The sequence below is a fragment of the Ornithorhynchus anatinus genome, chromosome 2 (assembly GCF_004115215.2).
Source record: "Ornithorhynchus anatinus isolate Pmale09 chromosome 2, mOrnAna1.pri.v4, whole genome shotgun sequence".
Lineage (NCBI taxonomy): Eukaryota > Metazoa > Chordata > Mammalia > Monotremata > Ornithorhynchidae > Ornithorhynchus > Ornithorhynchus anatinus.
Genome location: NC_041729.1, coordinates 21,628,850 through 21,651,756, shown reverse-complemented (window position 1 = coordinate 21,651,756; position 22,907 = coordinate 21,628,850). Strand labels below are relative to the sequence as shown.

The window sequence follows — 22,907 nt, the reverse complement described above, 5'->3', positions numbered from 1 at the left end:
GGGACACTCCCGTCCCCCGCCCGCGCCGTTTCCGGGGCAACGCGCCGCGCGCGCCAATCGCGCGGCCCGCCCGCCCTTCCTCCGTCCCTCCCTCCCTCCCTCCCTCCCTCCCTCCCGCCGCGGTGACGTCACGCGGCCCCCGGCCGAGGGGCCATGGAGTCGGGCCGCCCCAGCCTGTCGGCGGATGTGGGGTCGATGGGCGGGACGCCGCGGGTCTCCTTTCTCCACCCTCGGGGCACCCCCGTGCCGGTGCTCTTCAGGTCCGGCGCCCGCCCCTCCCTCAGGAAGCGGGGGGCGGGGCGGGGCGGGGTAGGGCGGGGCGGGGTAGGGCGGCCCCGGGGCTCGCCACCATTCATTCATTCGTATTCACGAAGCGCTCGCTATGCATTCAGTCAGTCGTATTCAGGGAGCACTCGCCATTCATTCAATAGTATTTAGGGAGCCCTCACCACTCACCATTCATTCATTGAATAGTATTTAGGGAGCACTCACCATTCATTCATCCATCCATTCATTCATTCAATAGTATTCAGGTTGCTCTCACTAGTAATTCATGCATTCAATCGTATTCAGGGAGCTCGCACCATTCATTCAATAGTATTTAGGGAGCCCTCACCATTCATTCATTCAATAGTATTTAGGGAGTGCTCAACATTCTTTCATTCATTGAATAGTATTTAGGGAGCACTCACTATTCATCCATCCATCCATTCATTCATTCATTCAATAGTATTCAGGGAGCTCTCACTAGTAATTCATGCATTCAGTCGTATTCAGGGAGCTCTCACCATTCATTCAATAGTATTTAGGGAGCCCTCACCACTCACCATTCATTCATTCAATAGTATTTAGGGAGTACTCACCATTCTTTCATTCATTGAATAGTATTTAGGGAGCACTCACTATTCATCCATCCATCCATCCATCCATCCATCCATCCATCCATCCATCCATCCATCCATCCATCCATCCATTCATTCAATAGTATTCAGGGAGCTCTCACTAGTAATTCATGCATTCAATCGTATTCAGGGAGCTCTCACCATTCATTCAATAGTATTTAGGGAGCCCTCACCACTCACCATTCATTCATTCAATAGTATTTAGGGAGTACTCACCATTCATTCATTCATTGAATAGTATTTAGGGAGCACTCACTATTCATCCATCCATCCATCCATCCATCCATCCATCCATCCATCCATCCATCCATCCATTCATTCATTCAAATAGTGTTCAGGGAGCTCTCACTAGTAATTCATGCATTCAATCCTATTCAGGGAGCTCTCACCATTCATTCAGTAGTATTTAGGGAGTGCTCACCAGCAGCGTGGCTCAGTGGAAAGAGCACGGGCTTTGGAGTCAGAGGTCATGGGTTTGAATCCCGGCTCGGCCACTTGTCAGCTGGGTGACTTTGGGCAAGTCACTTCACTTCTCGGTGCCTCAGTTCCCTCATCTGTAAAATGAGGATTAAGACTGTGAGCCCCACGTGGGACAACCTGATTCCCCTGTGCCTACCCCAGGGCTTAGAACAGTGCTCGGCACATAGTAAGCGCTTAACAAATACCAACATTAGTATTATTATTAGTATTCAGGGAGCGCTCACTATTCATTCATTCATTCAATCATATTCAGGAAGCGCTCATCATTCATTCAATAGTATTTAGAGCGCACTCACCATTCATTCATCCAATATTATTTAGGGAGTACTCACTATTGATTAATTCATTCAATAGTATTCAGGGAGCTCTCACTATTCATTCATTTATTCAATAGTATTCAGGAAGTGCTCACCATTCATTCAATAGTATTTAGGGAGCACTCTTCATTCATTCATTCATGTTTACAGTGAGCTCACTATTCATTCAATTGTATTTAGGGAGAGCTCACTATTGATTAATTCATTCAATATTATTTAGGGAGTGCTCACTATTCATTCATTCAATAGTATTTAGGGAGTGCTCACCATTCATTCATTCATTCATCCAATACTATTTAGGGAGAGCTTACCAATCATATTCAGGCAGCGCTCACTATTCATTCATTCATTCATTCAATAGTATTTAGGGAGCGCTCACCATTCATTCACTCAATAGTATTTAGGGAGAGCTCACCATCCACTCAATCGTATTCGGGGAGCGCTCACCATTCATTCATTCAATCATATTTAGGGAGCGATTACTGTGTGCAGAGCACTGGACTAAGCGCTTGGAATGGACACTGGGACAACGGAGAGAGAGACCATCCCTGCCCCACAACAGGCCCTGGGACCAGGCAGGGGGATGGCTGGATTGACCCGCCCCGGGGTCAGGGCCGTTCGCTCATTCAGTCTTTCAGTCAGATTTATTTGTAATAATTATAATCATATGGATGGTGTTTGTTAAGTGCTTACTATGTGCCAAGCATGGTTCTAAGCGCTGGGGCAGATACAAGGTAAATCGAAATACAAGGTTCATAAAGAAGCAGTGTGGCCTAGTGGAAAGAGCCCGGGACTGGGAGTTAGCGGTCGTAGGTTCTAATTCCACCTCCCCCACTTGTCTGCTGTTGTGTGACTTTGGGCAGGTCTCTTCACTTTTCCTCACCTCAGTTGCCTCATCTGGGAAATGGGGATTAAGACTGTGAGCCCCAAGTGGGAAAACTGATTACATTGTATCTACCCAACACTTAGAACAGTGCCTGTCACGTAGCACAGAAGCAGTGTGGCTTAGTGGAAAGAGTCCAGGTTTGGGAGTCAAAGGATGTGGGTTCTAATCCCGGTTCTGCCACTTGTCTGCTGTGTGACCTTGGACAAGCCACTTAACTTTTCCGTGCCTCAGTTACCTCATCTGGAAAATGGGGATTTAGACTGTAAGCCCTATGTGGAGCAACCTGATTACCTTGTATCTACCCCAGTTCTTACAGCAGTGCTTAGCATATAGTTAGCGTTTAACAAATACCATTATTATTATTATTATTATACAGGCTTAACAATTACCATTTTAATAAAAAAAGATGAGTGCAGGGATTCAGGGGGAAAAATAAGACCCTTACCGGAGGGAAGGGAACCTCTGTCTGGATGACTGATGTCTGTCTCCCCCCTCTAGACTGCAGGGATTGTCACTCTGTATTGTTGTAATAAGAATAATAATAATATTGGTATTTGTTAAGCGCTATGTGCAGAGCACTGTTCTAAGCGCTAGGGTAGACACAGGGGAATCAGGTTGTCCCATGTGGGACTCACAGTCTTCATCCCCATTTTACAGATGAGGTAACTGAGGCACAGAGAAGTTAAGTGACTTGCCCACAGTCACACAGCTGACAAGTGGCAGAGTCAGGATTCGAACCCATGACCTCTATCTCCAAAGCCCGGGCTCTTTCCACTGAGCCACGCTGCTTCTCTACTGAGCCACGCTGCTGCTGCTGCTGCTTGTACTTTCCTAAGTGCTTAGTACAGTGCTCTGAACACAGTAAGACCTTAAGAGTAACAATTAGTGAAGCTGTGTGACTTAATGGAAAGAGCATGGAACTGGGAGTCAGAGGACTGGGTTCTAATCCCAGCGCCACTGCTTGTCTGCTGTGTAACTTTGGGTAAGTCACTTCACTTCTCTGGACTTTACAGGGTGGCTCAGTGGAAAGAGCCTGGGCTTGGGAGTCAGAGGTCGTGGGTTCGAATCCCAGCTCTACCACTTGTCAGCTGTGTGACTGTGGGCAAGTCACTTCACTTCTCGGTGCCTCAGTTCCCTCATCTGTAAAATGGGGATTAAGACTGTGAGCCTTACATGGGACAACCTGATTACCCTGTATCTACCCCAGCGCTTAGAACAGTGCTCTGCACATAGTAAGCACTTAACAAATACCAACATTATTATTATTATTCCCTTACCTGTAAAATGGGGATTGAGATTGTGAGCCCCACGTGGGACAGGGACTGGGTCCAACCCGATTCCATCCCAACGCTTAGTACAGTGCTTGGCACAGAGTCAGCACTTAAGTACCATTATTGTTATAATTAATAATAATAAGGTTTTTTTCCCTGACTCACTACATTTTTACCATTTTTAAAATGGTATTTAAGCCCTTGCTATGTGCCAGGCACTGTTCTAAGCGTTGGGGTGATTACAAATTAATCAGGTTGGACACAGACCCTGTCCCACATGGGGCTCACAGTCCAACTAAGAAGGAGAAGAGGAGAACTGAGGCATAGAGAAGATAAGTGACTTGCCCAAGATCATCCTGCAAGCCTCAGACTCCCAGGCCCCTGCTCTTTCCACAAGCCCATGTTGCTTCTCAGTGCGAAGCCAGAAAGTGAGGGGTGCAGGAAACAGCAGTGTTAACCAAACAATAATAATGATTGTAGTATTAGGTGCTTACTATGTGCCAAGCACTGGAATAAGCACTGGGGTAGATACGATACAAATTGAATTCAGGACCAGTTACTTCCCATAATAATAATAATAATATTTGTTGAGCGCTTACTATGTGCAGAGCACTGTTCTAAGCACTGGGGGAGATACAGGGTCATCAGGTCATCCCAAGTGAGGCTCACAGTTAATCCCCATTTTGCAGATGAGGTAACTGAGGCCCAGAGAAGTTAAGTGACTTGCCCACAGTCACATAGCTGACAAGTGGGAGAGCCGGGAGTCGAACCCATGACCTCTGACTCCGAAGCCCAGGCTCCACTGAGCCACGTAGTAACGGTATTTGTTAAACACTTACTGTGTGTCAAGCACTGTTCTAAGCACTGGGCAAGTTGCAAGATAATCAGGTGGGACAAAATCCCTGACCCACACAGGGCTCACAGCCTAAGTAGGAGGGGGAAAAGGTATTAAATCCCCATTTTACAGATGAGGTAACTGAGGCACAGAGAAGTGAACTGACTTGCCCAAGGTCATACAGCAGAAACATGGCAGAACTAGGATTAGAACCCAGGTCCTCTGACTCCCAGGCCTGTGTTCTTTCCCCTAGGCCAGGTTGCTCACTAAAGAGCCCCACTGAGCCCTTCTCAATAGCACACTTACTCTCAGGGAAACAGAATGAGAGTTGCCTTTTGGATCTCAGCTGCCAAGGGATGAGAATCATAGGTTCAGTGGGCTTCTGGTTCACCTGGGCTCCTGGAAAGTTGACCCTGTTTTGGTTCAGACAGTCACTGACCTTCTCTTTCTCCCCTCAGCTTAATGAATTCCAGTGATGCAGCTGTGAAACATGCTTTGCCCAAGAGTCATCTGCCCCAAGTGATTATTCACGACAACATAAGCGCCCAGCGTATTTGTGAAATAGAGGTAAAATAGTAACAGAGCTTAGTATTTATAGACCGCTTAATGGTCCCCATCTGGCAAATCCAAACTACCTACATCCACCCTTGGATATTTTCTCAAAAGGGGAAACTGAGGCACAAAATTTCCACTATTGCTGGACATTCCTTAAAAGAAGAGTTGAGGGGTGGGGGTGGGGTTTCACCAAGACCCTCTGGCACTTTGCCACCCAAATTTGGAGAATCCAAGAGCCGGAAGGGATCTGGAGAGATTATCTCTGATTCACCCCCTGCCTTGGGTCATAGTCCCGGCTTTGCCACCTGTCTGCTGTGTGACCTTGGGCAGGTCACTTCACTTCCCTGGGCCTTAGTTACCTCATCTGTAAAATGGGGATTGAGACTGTGAATCCCACGTGGGACCGGGATCGTGTCCGACCCGATTTGCTTGTATCCACTCCAGCACTTAGTTCAGTGCCTGGCACAGTAAGCGCTTAACAAATACCACCACAATTATTATTATAATTATTCATTCAGTCAATAGTATTTATTGAGTTCTTACTATGTGCAGAGCACTGTACTAAGCACTTGGAATGTTCAATTCGGCAACAGAGACACTCCCTGCCCATTGATGGGCTCACATGACTCTAGAGGGTGGATCGATCAGTAAACCAGTGAGCGCTTTTCTGAGCGCTTACTGTGGGCAAAGCACTGTGCTTGGGTGAGAACAATAGAGTAGGCAGACAGGATCCTTGCCCTCAAAACAGATATCTTTTCTTCCGTTTGAGCGTTGAGAGGATGGAGACTCCACCAAGCCTTGGAAGCTCATTCCTGAATTTTCGCCTTCCTACTCTTCCATTCCCTTCTCCCATTACTGTCCTGCCCACACTCTTTGTCTCAGTCTAGACTGTAAGCTCATTACGGGCAGGGGACGAATCTGCTAATTCTGTTGTATTGTGCTTTCCAAGAGCTTAGTATGGTGCTTCGCATATACTAAGTGCTCAGAAAATACCATTGATTGATTCCTCGCAAGCTAATCTTTCCACGGGGCCTCTCCCTTCACTGACTTCTTGCTCACACCTTCCCCCTGCCTGTAACTCCCCCTCCTTTCATCTCGACAGAGCACTGCCTCCCACCCTCAAAGCCCTTCTGAAATCATATCTCTTCCAAGAGGCCTTCTCCAGTGTATTTCTAATTTCTCTAATAATAATAACTGTGGTAATTGTCAAGCGCTTACTACGTGCCAGGCACTGTATTAAGTGCTGGGGTAGATACAAGCTAATCAGGTTGGACACAGCCCCTGTCCTTTGTGGGGCTCTCAATCCCCATTTTACAGATTCATTCATTCAACTGTATGTATTGAGCATTTGCTCTGTGCAGAGCACTGTACTAAGCGCTTGGGAGAGTATAATACAACAGTAAATGGACACATTTCCTGCCCACAATAGTTACCTCATCCGTAACGGATGAAACTGATTACAGATGAGGTAACTGAGGCACAGAGAAGTGCAGTGACTTGCCCACCGTCGCAAAGCAGACGAGTGGTGGAACCGATAAACCTGTGGTGGGCAGGGAACGGGACTTCCAATTCAGTTGCATTGTACTCTCCCAAGCGCTTAATAATGTTGGTATTTGTTAAGCGCTTACTATGTGCCGAGCACTGTTCTAAGTGCTGGGGCAGATACAGGGTAATCAGATTGTCCCACATGAGGCTCACGGTTAATCCCCATTTTCCAGATGAGGTAACTGAGGCCCAGAGAAGTGAAGTGACTTGCCCACAGTCACACAGCTGACGAGTGGCAGAGCCGGGATTCGAACTCATGACCTCTGACTCCCAAGCCCGGGCTCTTTCCACTGAACGACACTGCTTCTCTGCTTAGTGCTTAGTAGAGTGCCCTGCACAAAGTAAGTGCTCAATAAATACCACTGACTGATTGATACTCTGCCAACTGTCACTTGACTGTTTCCGAGCCACCTTAGCACTTGAATGCTCAGTCGCCACCACATTTCTATACCGATCTTCATACCCTATTACTTGCTCCTCTCTGTAATTTATCTTCGTGTCTGTCACCCCTGCTAAATTATAAATTCCTGGCGGTCAGGCATCATGTCCACTGAGTCCTTCTTCAAGCAGCTAGTACAGTGTTCTGCACTCAGTCAGTGCTCAATAAGTAATAATAATTGTGGTGTTTGCTAAGCGCTTACTCTGTGCCAGGCATTCAGTGGAAAGAGCCCGGGCTTGGAAGTCATTCATTCATTCAATAGTATTTATTGAGCGCTTACTATGTGCAGAGCACTGTACTAAGCGCTTGGAATGTACAAATAGGTAACAGATAGAGACAATCCCTGCCCTTTGACCGGCTTACAGTCTAATCAGGGGAAACAGACAAGAACAATAGCAATAAGTCAGAGGTCATGGGTTCTAATACCGGCTCTGCCGCTTTTCAGCTGTGTGACTTTGGGCAAGTCACTTAACTTCTCTGTGCCTCAGTTACCTCATCTGTAAAATGGGGATTAAGACTGGGAGCCCCACGTGGGACAACCTCATTACCTTATATCCCCCCAGTACTTAGAACAGTGCTTTCCACATAGTAAGTGCTTAACAAACACGAGTATTATTATTATTATTCTTATTATGAAGCGCTGGGGTAGATACAAGATAAGCACTCTTCATTGATTCATTGATTACTGTACAGCTTCTGTGTGCAGAACTCTGCACTAGATGTTTGAGGAAGATGGAAGAAATATAGGTTGCGATCCTTGTGCAGCCTAATAAAGAAGACAAATCATCATCATCTATGGTAATTATTGAGTGCTTATTGTGTGCACAGCACTGTATTAAGCTCTTGGAAGAAGATAATACAATGGAGTTGGCAGACACATTACCTGCCCACGATGAGTTTGCATAAATAATGAATATATTATAATATTATAATAATGATGATACATGCAGTCATTTTAACCGGAGCAAATGTTTTCAGTGGGATTCAGATAGGGAGGAAAAAACTGGGATACTGACCTAGGGCTTGGCTATAAAGGGATTTAGCTCTGCTCAGGTGGATTTGTAGTTCATTAGCATTGTTTAGGGAACTAATTGTGTTTAAAGTTCAATATTACCATGCGAATGGAAAGAATGACCTTTTAGCAGCTACAGATTAATTCCCTATATAATACTAATGAACATAAGCAATGTTTCCGTTATAGAAGCACAATGCAGACTGCTTAAACAACTTTCAGAGGCCTCTAAGCCTTCTCTAGGCTGAACAACTCTATTTCCATCTTCCGCCTTTCATTCATTCATTCAATCGTATTTATTGAGCGCTTACTGTGTGCAGAGCATTGTACTAAGCACTTGGAAAGTACAATACAGCAATAAAGAGAGAGACAATCCCTGCCCACAACAGGCTCACAGTCTAGAGATAGGGAGACAGACATCAATACTAGTAAACAGGCATCAATATAAATAAATAGAATTATATTATTAAATATATTATTAGAATTATTATGCTTTGGGGTGGGGAGGGGGGAAAGAGCAAAGGGAGCGAGTCACGGGGGGTATTAGAATTATTATGCTTTGGGGTGGGGAGGGGGGAAAGAGCAAAGGGAGCGAGTCCCGGGGGGGAAATGAGGGAAATCGAGGCTTAGTCTGGGAAAGCCTCTTGGAGGAGGTGAGCTCTCAGTAGGGCTTTGAAGAGATGAAAAGAGTTAGTTTGGTGGATGTGAGGAGGGAGGGCATTCCAGGGCAGGGGTAGGATGTGGGCCAGGGGTCGACGGCGGGACAGGCAAGAACGAGGCCCAGTGAGGAAGTTAGTGGCACCAGAGGAGCAGAGTGTGTGGGCTGGGCAGTAGAAAGAGAGAAGGGAGGTGAGGTAGGAGGGGGCAAGGGGATGGAGAGCTTTGAAGCCAAGAGTGAGGAGTTTTTGCTTCATACAAAGGTTGATAGGCAACCACTGGAGATTTTTGAGGAGGGGGATGACATGCCCTGAGCATTTTGTAGAAAGATAATCCGGGCAGCGGAGTGAAGTGTGGACTGAAGTGGGGAGAGGCAGAAGGTTGAGAGGTCAGAAAGGAGGCTGATTCCATTATCCAGTTGGACCTACTCCTCTAATTATGTTGGTCACTTTTCTCAGGGCCCTCTTCAGTTGTCTCCTCATTCTTTTTCAAGTGTGACGATAATGATAATAATCATGATAATAATTATGGTATTAGTCAAGAGTTGATTATGTGCCAAACACTGTACCTACCCTTTGGTAGGTGCAATAAGTGTGATGAACCTAAGAGAACACAGGCCCCCAAAATAGTTCTGACCGATGCAGAGTTGTGCAAATGGGTTCTTCCCCAATTTTTGCATGTTGTGGTCTTGTTGATTCATCCCAGTACTGTAACATGATGCCATTTTTAAAATGACACTTTGCTGCTGATGCATGTACCAACTCTGTTGTATTGTACTCTCCAAGTGCTTAGTACAGTGCTCTGCACACAATAAGCATTCAATCAGTATGACTGATTGATTGATGTTCAGCTTCTGGTCCTTCAGTGTTGTGCTTGGGCCTAGCCAAATCTTTCACCATACTGTATTTGTGTTGACTGTTAGTTTGTCTCTGGCCACTCTACCTGACTAAATTTCATCCTGGTTTTGTAGCAACATTTTTAACAACTTATCTAATCCATTTGGAATTCTATTCTGTGTGACTTTGGGCAAGTCACTTAACTTCTCTGTGCCTCTGTTACCTCATCTGTAAAATGGGGATTAAGACTAGGAGCCCCACGTGGACAACCTCATTACTTGTATCCCTCCCAGCACTTAGAACAGTGCTTTGAACATAGTAAGTGCTTAACACCAGCATTATTATTGTTGTTATTATTATTAAGCACTGGGGTAGATACAAGATTTAGTGTCCAATTTAGTGTTGCCTAGTATTATTAAATGCTTTATTGTATGACAAACACTGGGGTAGATAAAAGATAATCAGATCAGAAACAGTCTCTGTCCCACATGAGGCTCACGGTCCGAGAGGGAGAGAGAGCAGATATTTAATCCCCATTTAATAGAAGAGAACGCTGAGGCACAGAGAACCAATCAATGATATTTGTTGAACACTTACTGTGTGCAAAGCACTATACTAAATGTTGAGGGAGTACAGTACAACAGAGTTGTAAACACTTTCCCTGTCCACATGGAGGTTATAGTCTAGATGGGGGAAAGACATTAAAATAACTTGCCCAAGGTCACCCAGGGGCAGGGCTGGGTTGGTCTTCTGTCTCCCACTCTCGTGCTCTTTCCATTAGATCACACTTACTCTGTGCCAGGCACTGCACTAAATGCTGGGGTAGACACAAGCTAATCTGGTTGGACACAGTCCATGTCCCAAATGGGGCTCACAATCTTAATCCCCGTTTTACAGAAGAGGTTCTTCATTCCCCTGCCCAGGTCATTCTTCTACAAAAACGTTCAGGACATGTCACCCCCCTCCTCAGAAATCTCCAGTGGTTGTTCAGCCACGTCTGTATCAGACAAAAACTCCTCACCTTTGGCTTTAAAGCCCTCCACCACCTTGCTGCCTCCTAATTCACCTCTCCCCTCTCCTTCTACAACCCAGCCCGCATACTTCGCTTCTCTAGCAATAATAATAATAACAATAATGTTGGTATTTGTTAAGCGCTTACTATGTGCAGAGCACTGTTCTAAGCGCTGGGGTAAACACAGGGGAATCAAGCACTAACCCTCTCACTGGGCCTCCATCTCGCCCGTCTCGCCACGGACCCCCGGGTCCACGTCCTGGCCCGGAACACCCTCCCTTCTCAAATCCACCTGACAGTGACTCGCCCGCACCTTCAAAGCCTTATTGAAAGTACATCTCTTCCAAGAGGTCTTCCAATACTAAACTCCACTTTTCTTCAGCTCCTACTCCCTTCTGCGTCACCCTGACTTGCTCCCTTTGCTCTCCCCCCCTCCCAGCCCCACAGCCCTTAGGTACATACCTGGCATTTTATGTATTTGTATTGATGTCTGTCGCCCCCTCTCTAGACTGTAAACTCGTGGGCAGGAAATTGTCACTGTTTATTGTTGTATTGTACTTTCCCAAGTGCTTAGTACAGTGCTCTGCACAGAGGAAGCACTCAATAAATGCGATTGAATGCATGAATGAATGAAATAACTGAAATTGTCCACTCAGGTGAAGGAAATGCCCCAGACTCTTAATATTCAATAATAATTGTGGTATCTCTAAATAATAATAATAATAATTATGGTGTTTGTTAAGACTGGGAGCCCCACGTGGGACAACCTCATTACCTTGTATCCCTCCCAGCGCTTAGAACAGTGCTTTGCACATAGTAAGCGCTTAACAAACACCAGCATTATTATTATTGTCATTATTATTATTAACCGGTGGGGTAGATACAAGATTTAGTGCTGAGCACTGTTCTAAGCACTGGGATAGATACAGGGTAATCAGATTGTCCCCCGTGGGGCTCACATTTTTTAGCCCCCATTTTTACAGATGAGGTAACTGAGGCCCAGAGAAGTGAAATGACTTGCCCAAGGTCACGCAGCAGACAAGTGGTGGAGCCGGGATTATTCATTCATTCAATAGTATTTATTGAGCGCTTACTATGTGCAGAGCACTGTACTAAGCGCTTGGAATGAACAAGTCGGCAACAGATAGAGACAGTCCCTGCCGTTTGACGGGCTTACGGTCTAATCGGGGGAGACGGACAGACGAAAACAGTGGCGATAAATAGAGTCGAGGGGAAGAACATCTCGTAAAAACAATGGCAACTAAATAGAATCAAGGCGATGTACATTTCATTAACAAAATAAATAGGGTGATGAAAATATATGCAGTTGAGCGGACGAGTACAGTGCTGAGGGGATGGGAAGGGGGGGGGAGGAGCAGAGGGAAATGGGGGGAAAAGAGGGTTAAGCTGCAGAGAGGTGAAGGGGGGGTGGTAGAGGGAGTAGAGGGAGAAGAGGAGCTCAGTCTGGGAAGGCCTCTTGGAGGAGGTGAGTTTTAAGTAGGGTTTTGAAGAGGGGTAAGAGAATGAGTTTGGCGGAGGTGAGGAGGGAGGGCGTTCCGGGACCGTGGGAGGACGTGGCCCAGGGGTCGACGGCGGGATAGGCGAGACCGAGGGACGGCGAGGAGGTGGGCGGCAGAGGAGCAGAGCACGTGGGGTGGGCGGTAGAAAGAGAGAAGGGAGGAGAGGTAGGAAGGGGCAAGGTGATGGAGAGCCTCGAAGCCTAGAGTGAGGAGTTTTTGTTTGGAGCGGAGGTCGATAGGCAACCACTGGAGTTGTTTAAGAAGGGGAGTGACAGGCCCAGATCGTTTCTGCAGGAAGATGAGCCGGGCAGCGGAGTGAAGAATAGACCGGAGCGGGGCGAGAGAGGAGGAAGGGAGGTCAGAGAGAAGGCCGACACGGTAGTCTAGCCGGGATATAACGAGAGCCCGTAGCAGTAAGGTAGCCATTTGGGTGGAGAGGAAAGGGCGGATCTTGGAGATATCGTAAAGGTGAAACCGGCAGGTCTCGGTAACGGATAGGATGCGTGGGGTGAACGAGAGAGACGAGTCAAGGATGACACCGAGATCGCGGGCCCGAGAGACGGGAAGGATGGTCGTGCCATCCACGGTGATAGGGAAGTCTTGGAGAGGACCGGGTTTGGGAAGGAAGATGAGGAGCTCAGTCTTGCTCATGTTGAGTTTTAGGTGGCGGGCCGACATCCAGGTGGAGACGTCCCGGAGACGGGAGGAGATGTGAGCCTGAAGGGAGGGGGAGAGAAAAGGGGCGGAGATGTAGATCTGCGTGTCATCTGCATAGAGATGGTAGTCGAAGCGGTGAGAGCGAATGAGTTCACCGAGGGAGCGAGTGTAAATGGAGAACAGAAGAGGGCCGAGAACTGACCCTTGAGGAACTCCAACAGTTAAAGGATGGGAGGGGGGGGAGGCGCCAGCGAAGGAGACCGAGAATGACCGGCCAGAGAGGTAAGAGGAGAACCGGGAGAGGACAGAGTCCGTGAAGCCAAGGTGAGATAAGGTATGGAGGAGGAGGGGATGGTCGACAGTGTCAAAGGCAGCAGAGAGGTCGAGGAGGATCAGAATGGAGTAGGAGCCATTGGATTTGGCAAGAAGGAGGTCACGGGTGACCTTAGAGAGAGCAGTCTCGGTAGAGTGGAGGGGACGGAAGCCAGATCGGAGGGGGTCTAGGAGAGAATGGGAGTTAAGGAATTCTAAGCATCGATTGTAGACGACTCGTTCTAGGATTTTGGAAAGGAAGGGTAGTAGGGAGATAGGGTGATAACTGCAGGGGGAAGTGGGGTCAAGAGCGGGTTTTTTTAGGATGGGGGAGACGTGGGCATGTTTGAAGGCAGAGGGGAAGGAGCCATTGGAGATTGAGTGGTTAAAAATAGAAGTTAGAACCCTCGACCTCTGACTCCCAAGCCCAGGCTCCTTCCACTAAGCCACTCTGCTTCTCTTAAGCACTGGGGTTCATACAGGTTAATCAGGGTGGACACAGTCTCTGTCCCGCCGGGGGCTCACCATCTAAGTGGGAGGGAGAACAGGTATTGAATCCTTTTGAATTGATTTGAATTGAATTAAATTCAATCCTGTCGATCCCTATTGAATTAAAATTTACAGATGGGGAAACTGACTTGCCCAGGGCCACCCGGCGGGCAAGTGGCAGAGCCAGGATTAGAACCAACCAAGCTCTGTCTCGAACACACTGGAGCCAGTGACCACTCTGAGAAGGAGGCAGCCCTCTATCCGCCTGCCTGTGTCACGGTGATGTAGAACCAGAGGTCACAGTACACTTTCTCTTTAGCTAACATCTTTTTCACAAAGGATTAAAGACCTCTATCACCTTGCTGATCAGGACCATGTCTTTGATTGTATTGGGAGGAAGCAGTGTGGCCCAGTGGAAAGAGCACTGGTTCGGGAGGCAGAGGAGCTGGGTTCAAATCCTGGCTGTGCTACGTGCCTACTCTGTGGCCTCAGGCTAGGCGCTTCTCTTGTCTGTGCTTCAGTTTCCTCATCTGTAAAATGGGGAAGTAAATACCTCTTCTCCCTCCCCTTTAGACTGTGAGCCCCATGTGGGATTGGGACTGTGTTCGACCTAATCATCTTGTATCTACTCCACAAGCAGATAAGAAATCCTGCAATTAGCATCATCATTATTATTTTTGTTAGTAATGAGTGCTTAATAATAATAATACTTGTTAAGTGCTTGCTATGTGCCAAGCACCATTCTAAGAGCTGGAGATGATACAAGTTAATCAGGTTGGAAGCAATCCTGTCCCACATGGGGCTCACACTCATACCCATTTTACAGATGAGGGAAGTGAGGCACCGAGGAGGGAAATGACTTACCCAAGGTCAAACATCAGACAAGTGTCAGACCTGGAATCGGAACCCATGACCTTCTGACTCCCACAGTGCTGTGCATGCAATAGCTGCTCAGTATAGGTCACCAATTAATTAATCCGCCCATCATCCCTCAGAGCTGGGAAGGGACACATATTTTTTGGAGGGGGAAACTGAGGCACGGGGCTAGGACCTGGCTACCTCGAGGTCACAAAACATTTGATAACATAGCTGGGAATGGAACCTAAGTCTCCTAATTTGCTCCCCACAGAGCTTTTGACTGGGGTGGTGCCAATCTGGAGCGTTTCAGACTGACTACTCTCTTAGACTGTAAGCTCCCTAAGGACAGGAAATAGTCATTCATTCATTCAATCATATTTATTGAGTGCTTATGGTGTTCAGAGCCCCGTACTAAGCATTTGGGAGAGGCACATTCCCTGCAGTCTGCCAGCTCTGTCATATCGTACTCGCCCAAGAACTTAGGACAGTGCTCTGAACCCAATAAGCGCTCCGTAAACACGATGGATCGATGGGCCGACTGATGTTGAACTGCTGTCTTTGCCTTCTCTCTCCTACTGCTTCCTGACTGGGGCCCAGAACCGTGCTGGTGGGTTTTGAATGATTCTTTACGTAAAGTTTCCCTGAGGTCCAGGTCCTCTGGGAAGTGGTGGGGCCCAAGGGGACACCCTCTTTCTCTCCCCACGTAGTGGGAAGTACACCCTTCCTCTAAGCACTCCTTTGTTTTCTCCAAGTCCAAAGCCACGGACAAGACCAAGAAGAAGTCCGCCCACCAGCATAACCACCTGAAGAAGAAGTTCTTGACCGACCAGATAAAGAAGATCCGGCGCTGGAGGGGGGAAGCTCAGAACTTCCTGAAGTACATGGCTCTGTCCAACCTGGAAAGCGAAGAAGAGGCTCCAGCTGGGACTTCTCAGACTGACACAGCTCAGGAGCCTCCGGAGATGAAGATCCTTTCCACGTCCCCAAGCGAGGCTCAAACTAAATTGAACGAACCATCCGCCACGTCGTCTGCCGAATGAAACGCCGCGATGTCAGGGGCCAGAGGGACGGGCAGAGGTCTTTAGGCTTGCGCAGTAATAAACTACCCCCCGGTGCACAGAAAAGCTGCCGCTTCCCATTTTAAGGCTTGCTTCAGTTTCAGGTAACTATTATTCTGAACCTTTGAATGACCACTTGTCAGCTGTGTGACTTTGGGCAAGTCACTTAACCTCTCAGTACCTCAGTTACCTCATCTGTAAAATGGGGATTAAGACTGTGAGCCCCAAGTGGGACAACCTGATTCCCCTGTGTCTACCCCAGCACTTAGAACAGTGCCCGCACATAGTAAGCGCTTAACAGATACCAACATTATCATTATTATTATTATTACCCAGAGTGAATGCCCGCAACCTCAAATTAACACTGGAGGAAAAGAGGAGAGACCACCTCGCCATGGGCTAGGATACCTTTACCGTCCTTCCTTCAGTGGTACGTGCCACTGTGAAACTGCGGCTGTTTTTGGAGTTTGCAAAATGAGCTGCCCTGAGGGGCTGAGAATGGGCCTGGCGGCTCGGAGCTGGACAGGTAAAGAGAGGGACCAATGCTCATCTAAGCTTCACTTGTCCATCGTCGTCTCCAAGCTACCCTTAGTGGGTGCTTCCTATGCATTCCGACTTTCACCCCTCTCTCCGGTACTATTTGAGAAGCAGCGTGGCTCAGTGGAAAGAGCACGGGCTTGGGAGTCAGAGGTCATGAGTTCGAATCCCGGCTCTGCCACTTGTCAGCTGTGTGACGGCGGGCAAGTCACTTCACTTCTCTGGGCCTCAGTTCCCTCATCTGGAAAATGGGGATTAACTGTGAGCCTCACGTGGGACAACCTGATTCCCCTGTATCTCCCCCAGCGCTTACAACAGTGCTCTGCACATAGTAAGCGCTTAACAAATACCAACATTATTATCATTATTACTATTTGCCCTTTGAGTAAAGAGCAACTGGGGATGAGACAAGGGGGAGCTTCCCTGGCAGGAGGAAAGGATCAGGATCAGGAAAGGGCTAACCGAAAGGACAGCCAGGCCGTGATGGTGTGGTAGGAAAGAACTCAGAGGGGGGGACACATGTTGCTTTAGGGATAGTGTGGGAGGATCGGGGCATGTGCTGAGTCCAGCAAGTTGTGGCAAGATTTCCAGAGTCCGTAAGTGACCACTCGGCGGCAGCACACACACAAATATACACGTACACGTGTACAACTCCGCCCGCTAAACCCCACAACATCCATTCCGTTCATTCGATCGTATTTATTGAGTGCTTACTCTGTGCAGGGCACTGGACTAAGCGCTTGGGAGAGTACAATATAACAATAGACATCAGCATGGCTCAGTGGAAAGCGCACGGGCTTGGGAGGCAGAGGTCATGGGTTTGAATCCTGGCTCTGCCACTTGGCAGCTGTGTGACTGTGGGAGGTCACTTCACTTCTCTGGGCCTCAGTTCCCTCATCTGTAAAATGGGGATTAAGACTGTGAGCCTCACGTGGGACAACCTGATTGCCCTGTATCTACCCCAGCGCTTAGAACAGTGCTCGGCACATAGTAAGCGCTTAACAAATACCAACATTATTATTATTATTATCCACATTCCCTGCCCACAACAACAGGGACAGCTGATGCTTGTGCTGCCTCTCTTCTTCTTTCTACCCTCAACCAAGACGTAGAAGTAATAATAATAATAATAATAATAATGTTGGTATTTGTTAAGCGCTTACTATGTGCAAAGCACTGTTCTAAGGGCTGGAGGGGGGTACAAAGTGATCAGATTGTATGTACCACATGGGGCTCACAGTCTTCATCCCCATTTTACAGATGAGGTAACTGAGGCCCAGAGAAGTGAAGTGAATTGCCCAAAGTCACACAGCTGACAGGTGGCAGAGCGGGATTAGAACCCATGCCCTCTGACTCCCAAGCCCGGGCTCTTTCCACTGAGCCACACTGCTTCCCAGTGCGATCGCAAAGCTGCCCGGCATCAAAGCAGGTAGAGAAATCAACCGTTTTATACCTACAGATCCTCAGTTGCCTTTCAGGTAGCTGCAATCTCCTGGTCTTATCCACTACTTTCTCATTTTTTTTTTATTCTTTGCTCCATTCTGGGGAGGCAGATCACCCTTTACCGATGGGAAAATGTGGGCCCTCAGCAGGTGAGCCACACAGAGAGACAATGACTGCTCTTAACCAGAAAACCCAAGAGTTCTGGCTCCCAGCTGCAGGTCCTACTCCTTCCTTCACATTCCCTTCCCTGGAGACCAACTTTGGCCCAGCCTCAAAATGGCAATCTAAGAGCAGGGACCAGAGCGGGTGGCCTGATGACTTATAAGGCTGCCTCGTGGCCCAGAAGTGGAACTGGCAAAACCGAATGGAGGCCAAGGGACAAGGGATTGAACCTGCTCAATTTTTCCAGGATCCCCTGGGAAAAAAATGTCCTACTCTCACTTTCCCCTCATCTCTCCCGATCCTTCCTCTCGCCCCATCTCCCTTCTTTCTCCTTCCCTTTCCAGGGACGCTGTTCTGAGCTGGTCATTGCCCTTTGGTGTAAAGCTTGTGACTCAGAGGACTGGCAGCACAAACATTGCAGCAAGGAAAGAACTTGAAAGAGATTCCTCTCTGGAGTTACTCAGCCTCCAATAAAGGGGGCAAGAAAGGAAGGGAGAGAATGAGGGAAATGCTCCTCAAAAAAACCCAAAATGCCAAATAGAGAAAAATACGGAAGGGCAAGGAAACGAAGACCCATAGGGGAATGGCAAACAGGGGGAGGGGGAATAGTTGGGGAAATTGAACACTAGTGCCCAGTGGTGGCAGAGAACAAACTGAACTACATTTTCCAGCTTTAATTCTAACTGAATGGTGAGAAATTCCATATCCCACCAGGATCCCTCAAACATGAAACTGTCCTTTTCCCCTCTTGTGCCGAGAGGAGCAGAGTTGACGTTGTGGTTTACTAACAGGTCCCAGATTCTGTAAAATAATCCTAGCTGCCATGACACCTCTTCCCATCACTTTTAAAATCTGGGTCAGCTCCAGCTCTGAGGTTGTGGGGTAGGATGGTGGCAAACTGGTGGCTGGGTCTTCCCCGGGGCTTGATGCACTCCAGGCCCAACCTACAAGGGGTCTCAAGCTCTGGATGAGCCTCAGAGCCAGTCCAGGCGGGACACCGGCATAGAGCCACTGGGCTGATCCGGTCCAAACCTTCTGCGTAAAGTTTCGGTTATATCAATTTCTGGGGGGTGGGAGGTGGAGGGGAATGCGGTGATGAGACTGCCTTTGTGGCAGCTGGAACAGTTGCTGCAGAACCATCACTGCTAAGGATGCCCCATCAGCAGAGTGGATTTCAGGGGTGGAAAAGATAGGCAGTTTTCTGGACCACCATTTTGGAGGAGTTGGTGTGGGATAGCGGGAGCCAACCCTCTTCTCTGCCTCTCTGGCCAACAACCTTCGCAGGGGATCCCCACTATAGGACTCTAGTTCCGGAATTGGGAAAATTGACATTTAGCCTCTCCGTTTTTAATTCCTTCTCATCTGTGAAACTGTGGTGCTCGTCTTCTCCGGATTTGCTGGTTGATTTTGTTCTCATTCCTATCCAAGGTCCTTGAAGAGGTTGTATCCACTCACTGCCTTCACTTCCTCTCTAATGGCTCTCTCCTTGACCCCCTTCATTCCACTGAAACCACGCTCTTGAAGTAATAATAATAATGATAAAAATAATATTTATTAAGCACTTACTATGTGCTAAATATGGTGCTAAGCACGGGCTAACCCGATCAGACACAGTCGTTTTCCCACCTAGAGGTAGGGGGAGAGCAGATATCATCCCCATTTCACAGCTGAGGAAACTGTGGCTTAGAGGTTAAGTGACTTGCCCAAGGTCACAAAGCGGGTATCTAGACGTCCTGACTTACAATCCCAAGCTCTTTCCGTGTGATCATGCTACCCTGATGGTAGCTGTCACTTTTTTGTACAGCTGCTCAATGAATATTATCGATTGGTTGTTTGAATAGGGGGACTTCTATGAACACAGAATATTCTCAGATCTTTATCCCTCTTCTCCATCTCCTGCTCAGCCTTCTCCACTATTATCTACAACAATATTTGTTGAGAGGGAATAATGTAGATAGAGTTAGAGAGTATCCCAAATTCTATCTCTGAGTTTTGCCTGCAACCTACAATTTCTACCTCTACAAAAGGAAATTAATTTAAACAAAGCCACGTTAATCCCACACTCTGCCCCTCTGCACAGTGTGGATGCCTAATAAATGCTGTCAACTGAAAAAGCACTGTAGAAGAAAGCTGGACTCATTGAGATCAAGTAAGGTTCAGAGAAGCAAACTTTTGGAGAGCCAGAATACAATAGGAGTGGCTCTCTCAATTGGCTGTGTGTCCATGTTCCGTCTGAGAGAATCGGTCACTTGGAGAACTGAGGCTTAAATCAATAGCTTCCAGTGGTGAAACTAAGAATAAAGAACATTTGGAAAGGTGCTCGCCGCAAAACTTCCTGTAAACTGCGCTGCTTCCGGAAGATCTTCCTTGACTCCGTGTGAGAAGGCAGAAGTAGCTGAGAGGTGTTTTCTATCTTTTGCCGCTTTGCACGTTCCCAGCAACACTTGGGCTGCGAGACCCCTGATCTCTTAAGTGTTCCCTGACGAATGGATGCCACTCGAGTTGAGTTTAACTTGTCTTGTTTCTCAGAAGTTATGCTTCCCTCTCTTACCCCGGAGGTGGGTAATATTTGGGAATGTGGTGATGGGGTTTGGGGAGTGGGAGCTAGGGAGGAAACTAGATGGCTTCCACAGGTCCCTCTACTTCTCTAATTCTAGAGAAACGGCTATAACATCCACGGACCATTTCCCAACTCTGGACTTATGGATTTCTACCCTTCTGTAGTTAATTAGGGGCACCCCATGTCACACTGTACAAATTTGCTCTTAAATTGATGTCTTTGGTAGCTTGGATATGTCTTCGAACCAGAGGTCAACTCTACTAATGTGTATACACATGTCCAGGGGCCTTGAGGCAGACTGCATCAAGATAATAGTTTTACCGTAACAATATTTGGCCAGATTTTAGCTTCTTCCGAGGTGCCATGAGGGCTTATGTGTTTTATCCCGCCAATCCTCACCCCAGCCACACGAATCAAGGCGTGCCGGAGGATGGCCATTTTCAGGAAGGGAAATTCGCTATGAAGAGGAAGTAACTGTGCCTCAAGCAAGGGATTCTCTTTTCAAGCTAGAGATTCTGCTACCTCAGGGAAGACCACTGGCTAGAGATCTGAGCCTGAGAGTACTTTGGGTCCTATTAGAACATAGGTGTTTTGTTTTGCTTTTGTTTGTTTGAGGAAGAAAATGATAGCTTGGAGGATTCAGCTTTTTGGATCAAAAAGACAAATCAGGGGATTTACAAGGATCAGACTCCAGTGATACTTAGAAGGATTAGCATCCATGAGGGGAGATTAACATTCAACCACCACAACTTGCTGGATTCTGTACAGTAAAATAGAACGCACAGTAGTTGTGACTAGTACCTTTCAAGGCTAAGAAATACTGTTTCTCTCATTGAAAAAAAAGAAAACAAAGGGTGGCTCTTGATTTTTTTTTTACCATCTCTCTTCTAAAGCTTTTCAAGCCTGGGACCCATTTTACCTAATTCATTTATACAATATATTGTGAGCAAGGTAGGTGATATTATGATTGTGCAGGTGGAGAAACTGAGGCCTGGAAAACTATAAATGGTCTGCTAGGGATTCCAACATTAGTGGCAAAATGAGATCAGGAAGCAAGCAGCATGGCTCAGTGGACAGAGCCTGGGCTTCGGAGTCAGAGGTCATGGGTTCGACTCCCGGCTCTGCCACTTGTCAGCTGACTGTGGGCAAGTCACTTCACTTCTCTGTGCCTCAGTTACCTCATCTGTAAAATGGGGATTAACTGTGAGTCCCACGTGGGACAACCTGATTACCCTGTATCTACCCCAGGGCTTAGAACAGTGCTCTGAACATAGTAAGCGCTTAACAAATACCAACATTATTATTATTATTAAATCTCCTTAAATTTCCCTAATTTTCCCATCTATTCCTCTTTCTACCATACCTCCTTTGATTCAGTAACATGGATTTGATGTCTCAGAGAGTATCTCACTGTGGACGTGGGGATAAGCGTTGAAGTGAAAGAGATAATCCTCTGGAAAGGAGGGCTGTAAAATTGTCTATTTTTGACACTCTCCTCTGCAGCTTTCTCTGCCCTGGGAAGTTATTTTACTTCTCACTTGCCCCTGTGCTGCTTAGAACAGTGCTCGACACATAGTAAGTGCTTAACAAATACCATCATTATCGTTATCTTTATCGTAGAGAGAAATTACCTTATCACAGGCGGCCTTCGAAAGCCCCACTCTCTGGTGCTGGTTGACTTCAAAGCCCAGCTAAAATCACAACTCCTCCAGGAAGCCATCCCCGACTGCTCTCATCTCTCTATGCTTTTTCCCCCCTACTGCATCACCTATGCACTCAGGTACTCATCCTCCACCCCCACAGCACTTATGTACACATCTTTAAACTAGTTACTTCCCCTGTCTGTAATTATGTTTATGTCTGACTTCCTCATTACCTTGTCAACTCCTTGAAGGTAGTAAAATTGTGTCTACTGACTCTATTGAACTCTCTCAATGCCTAATATTATTCTCTGCACAGAATAAGCACTCAATAAATACTACTGATTGATCGGAGTTGGACGGGATGGGCCAAGACCTGTGTAACATTATCCAGCGTATTTTGGGGGGGGCTTCGAGGTTGCTGTTTCCAGTCACAAAAGTCAGCAAGGGTCACTGGACCACTGTCTGACTCTCCTTGAGTTTCCAGTCCTTCTGAAATGTTGATGCTGATACTAGGAGATTTCCAGGCAGGGGCCTGTGTCCCATCACATAATGCAACTACTCCTCCCCACAGGGAGAGGGGAATGAGAGGTTCCTAAAAGGGAAAGAGGTCTGACCAAGCCGACTTCTCCTCGTGTGGCCGGTAGCTGTGGGATTGAGCCCTGAGGTGCGGGTTTTACTTTAATGAATGTCGGTTTCATAACTCTCTTCTGTGTTTAGACTTACATTTTCGGTTTGTCTCCTGCCCATTTTGTCTACATTTTGGCATGGTATCTCTGAGAGTTGCCTACTTTTATGTTTTACGGATTCTGGGATTATGGTTCCGGTTCAGTGGGTTTTCTGTGTCGATCTTTGCTTCCAGGACAGTCTGGATTTCTGACCCCTTGGCCATGTCCTCCCTCTGGTCTGGGTCCGCCACCTCCC

The 22,907-nt window shown here is 47.3% G+C and overlaps 1 protein-coding gene across 1 annotated transcript; it reads left to right on the top strand.

Moving 5' to 3' along the window:
• Positions 1-126: 126 nt before the first annotated feature.
• Positions 127-15,707, top strand: C2H5orf52 (chromosome 2 C5orf52 homolog). Its single transcript, XM_029058296.1, has 3 exons — positions 127-260; positions 5,150-5,258; positions 15,336-15,707. Exons 1-3 carry the CDS (start codon positions 154-156, stop codon positions 15,621-15,623), a joined length of 504 nt encoding a protein of 167 aa, XP_028914129.1. The 5' UTR covers positions 127-153; the 3' UTR covers positions 15,624-15,707.
• Positions 15,708-22,907: the final 7,200 nt, after the last annotated feature.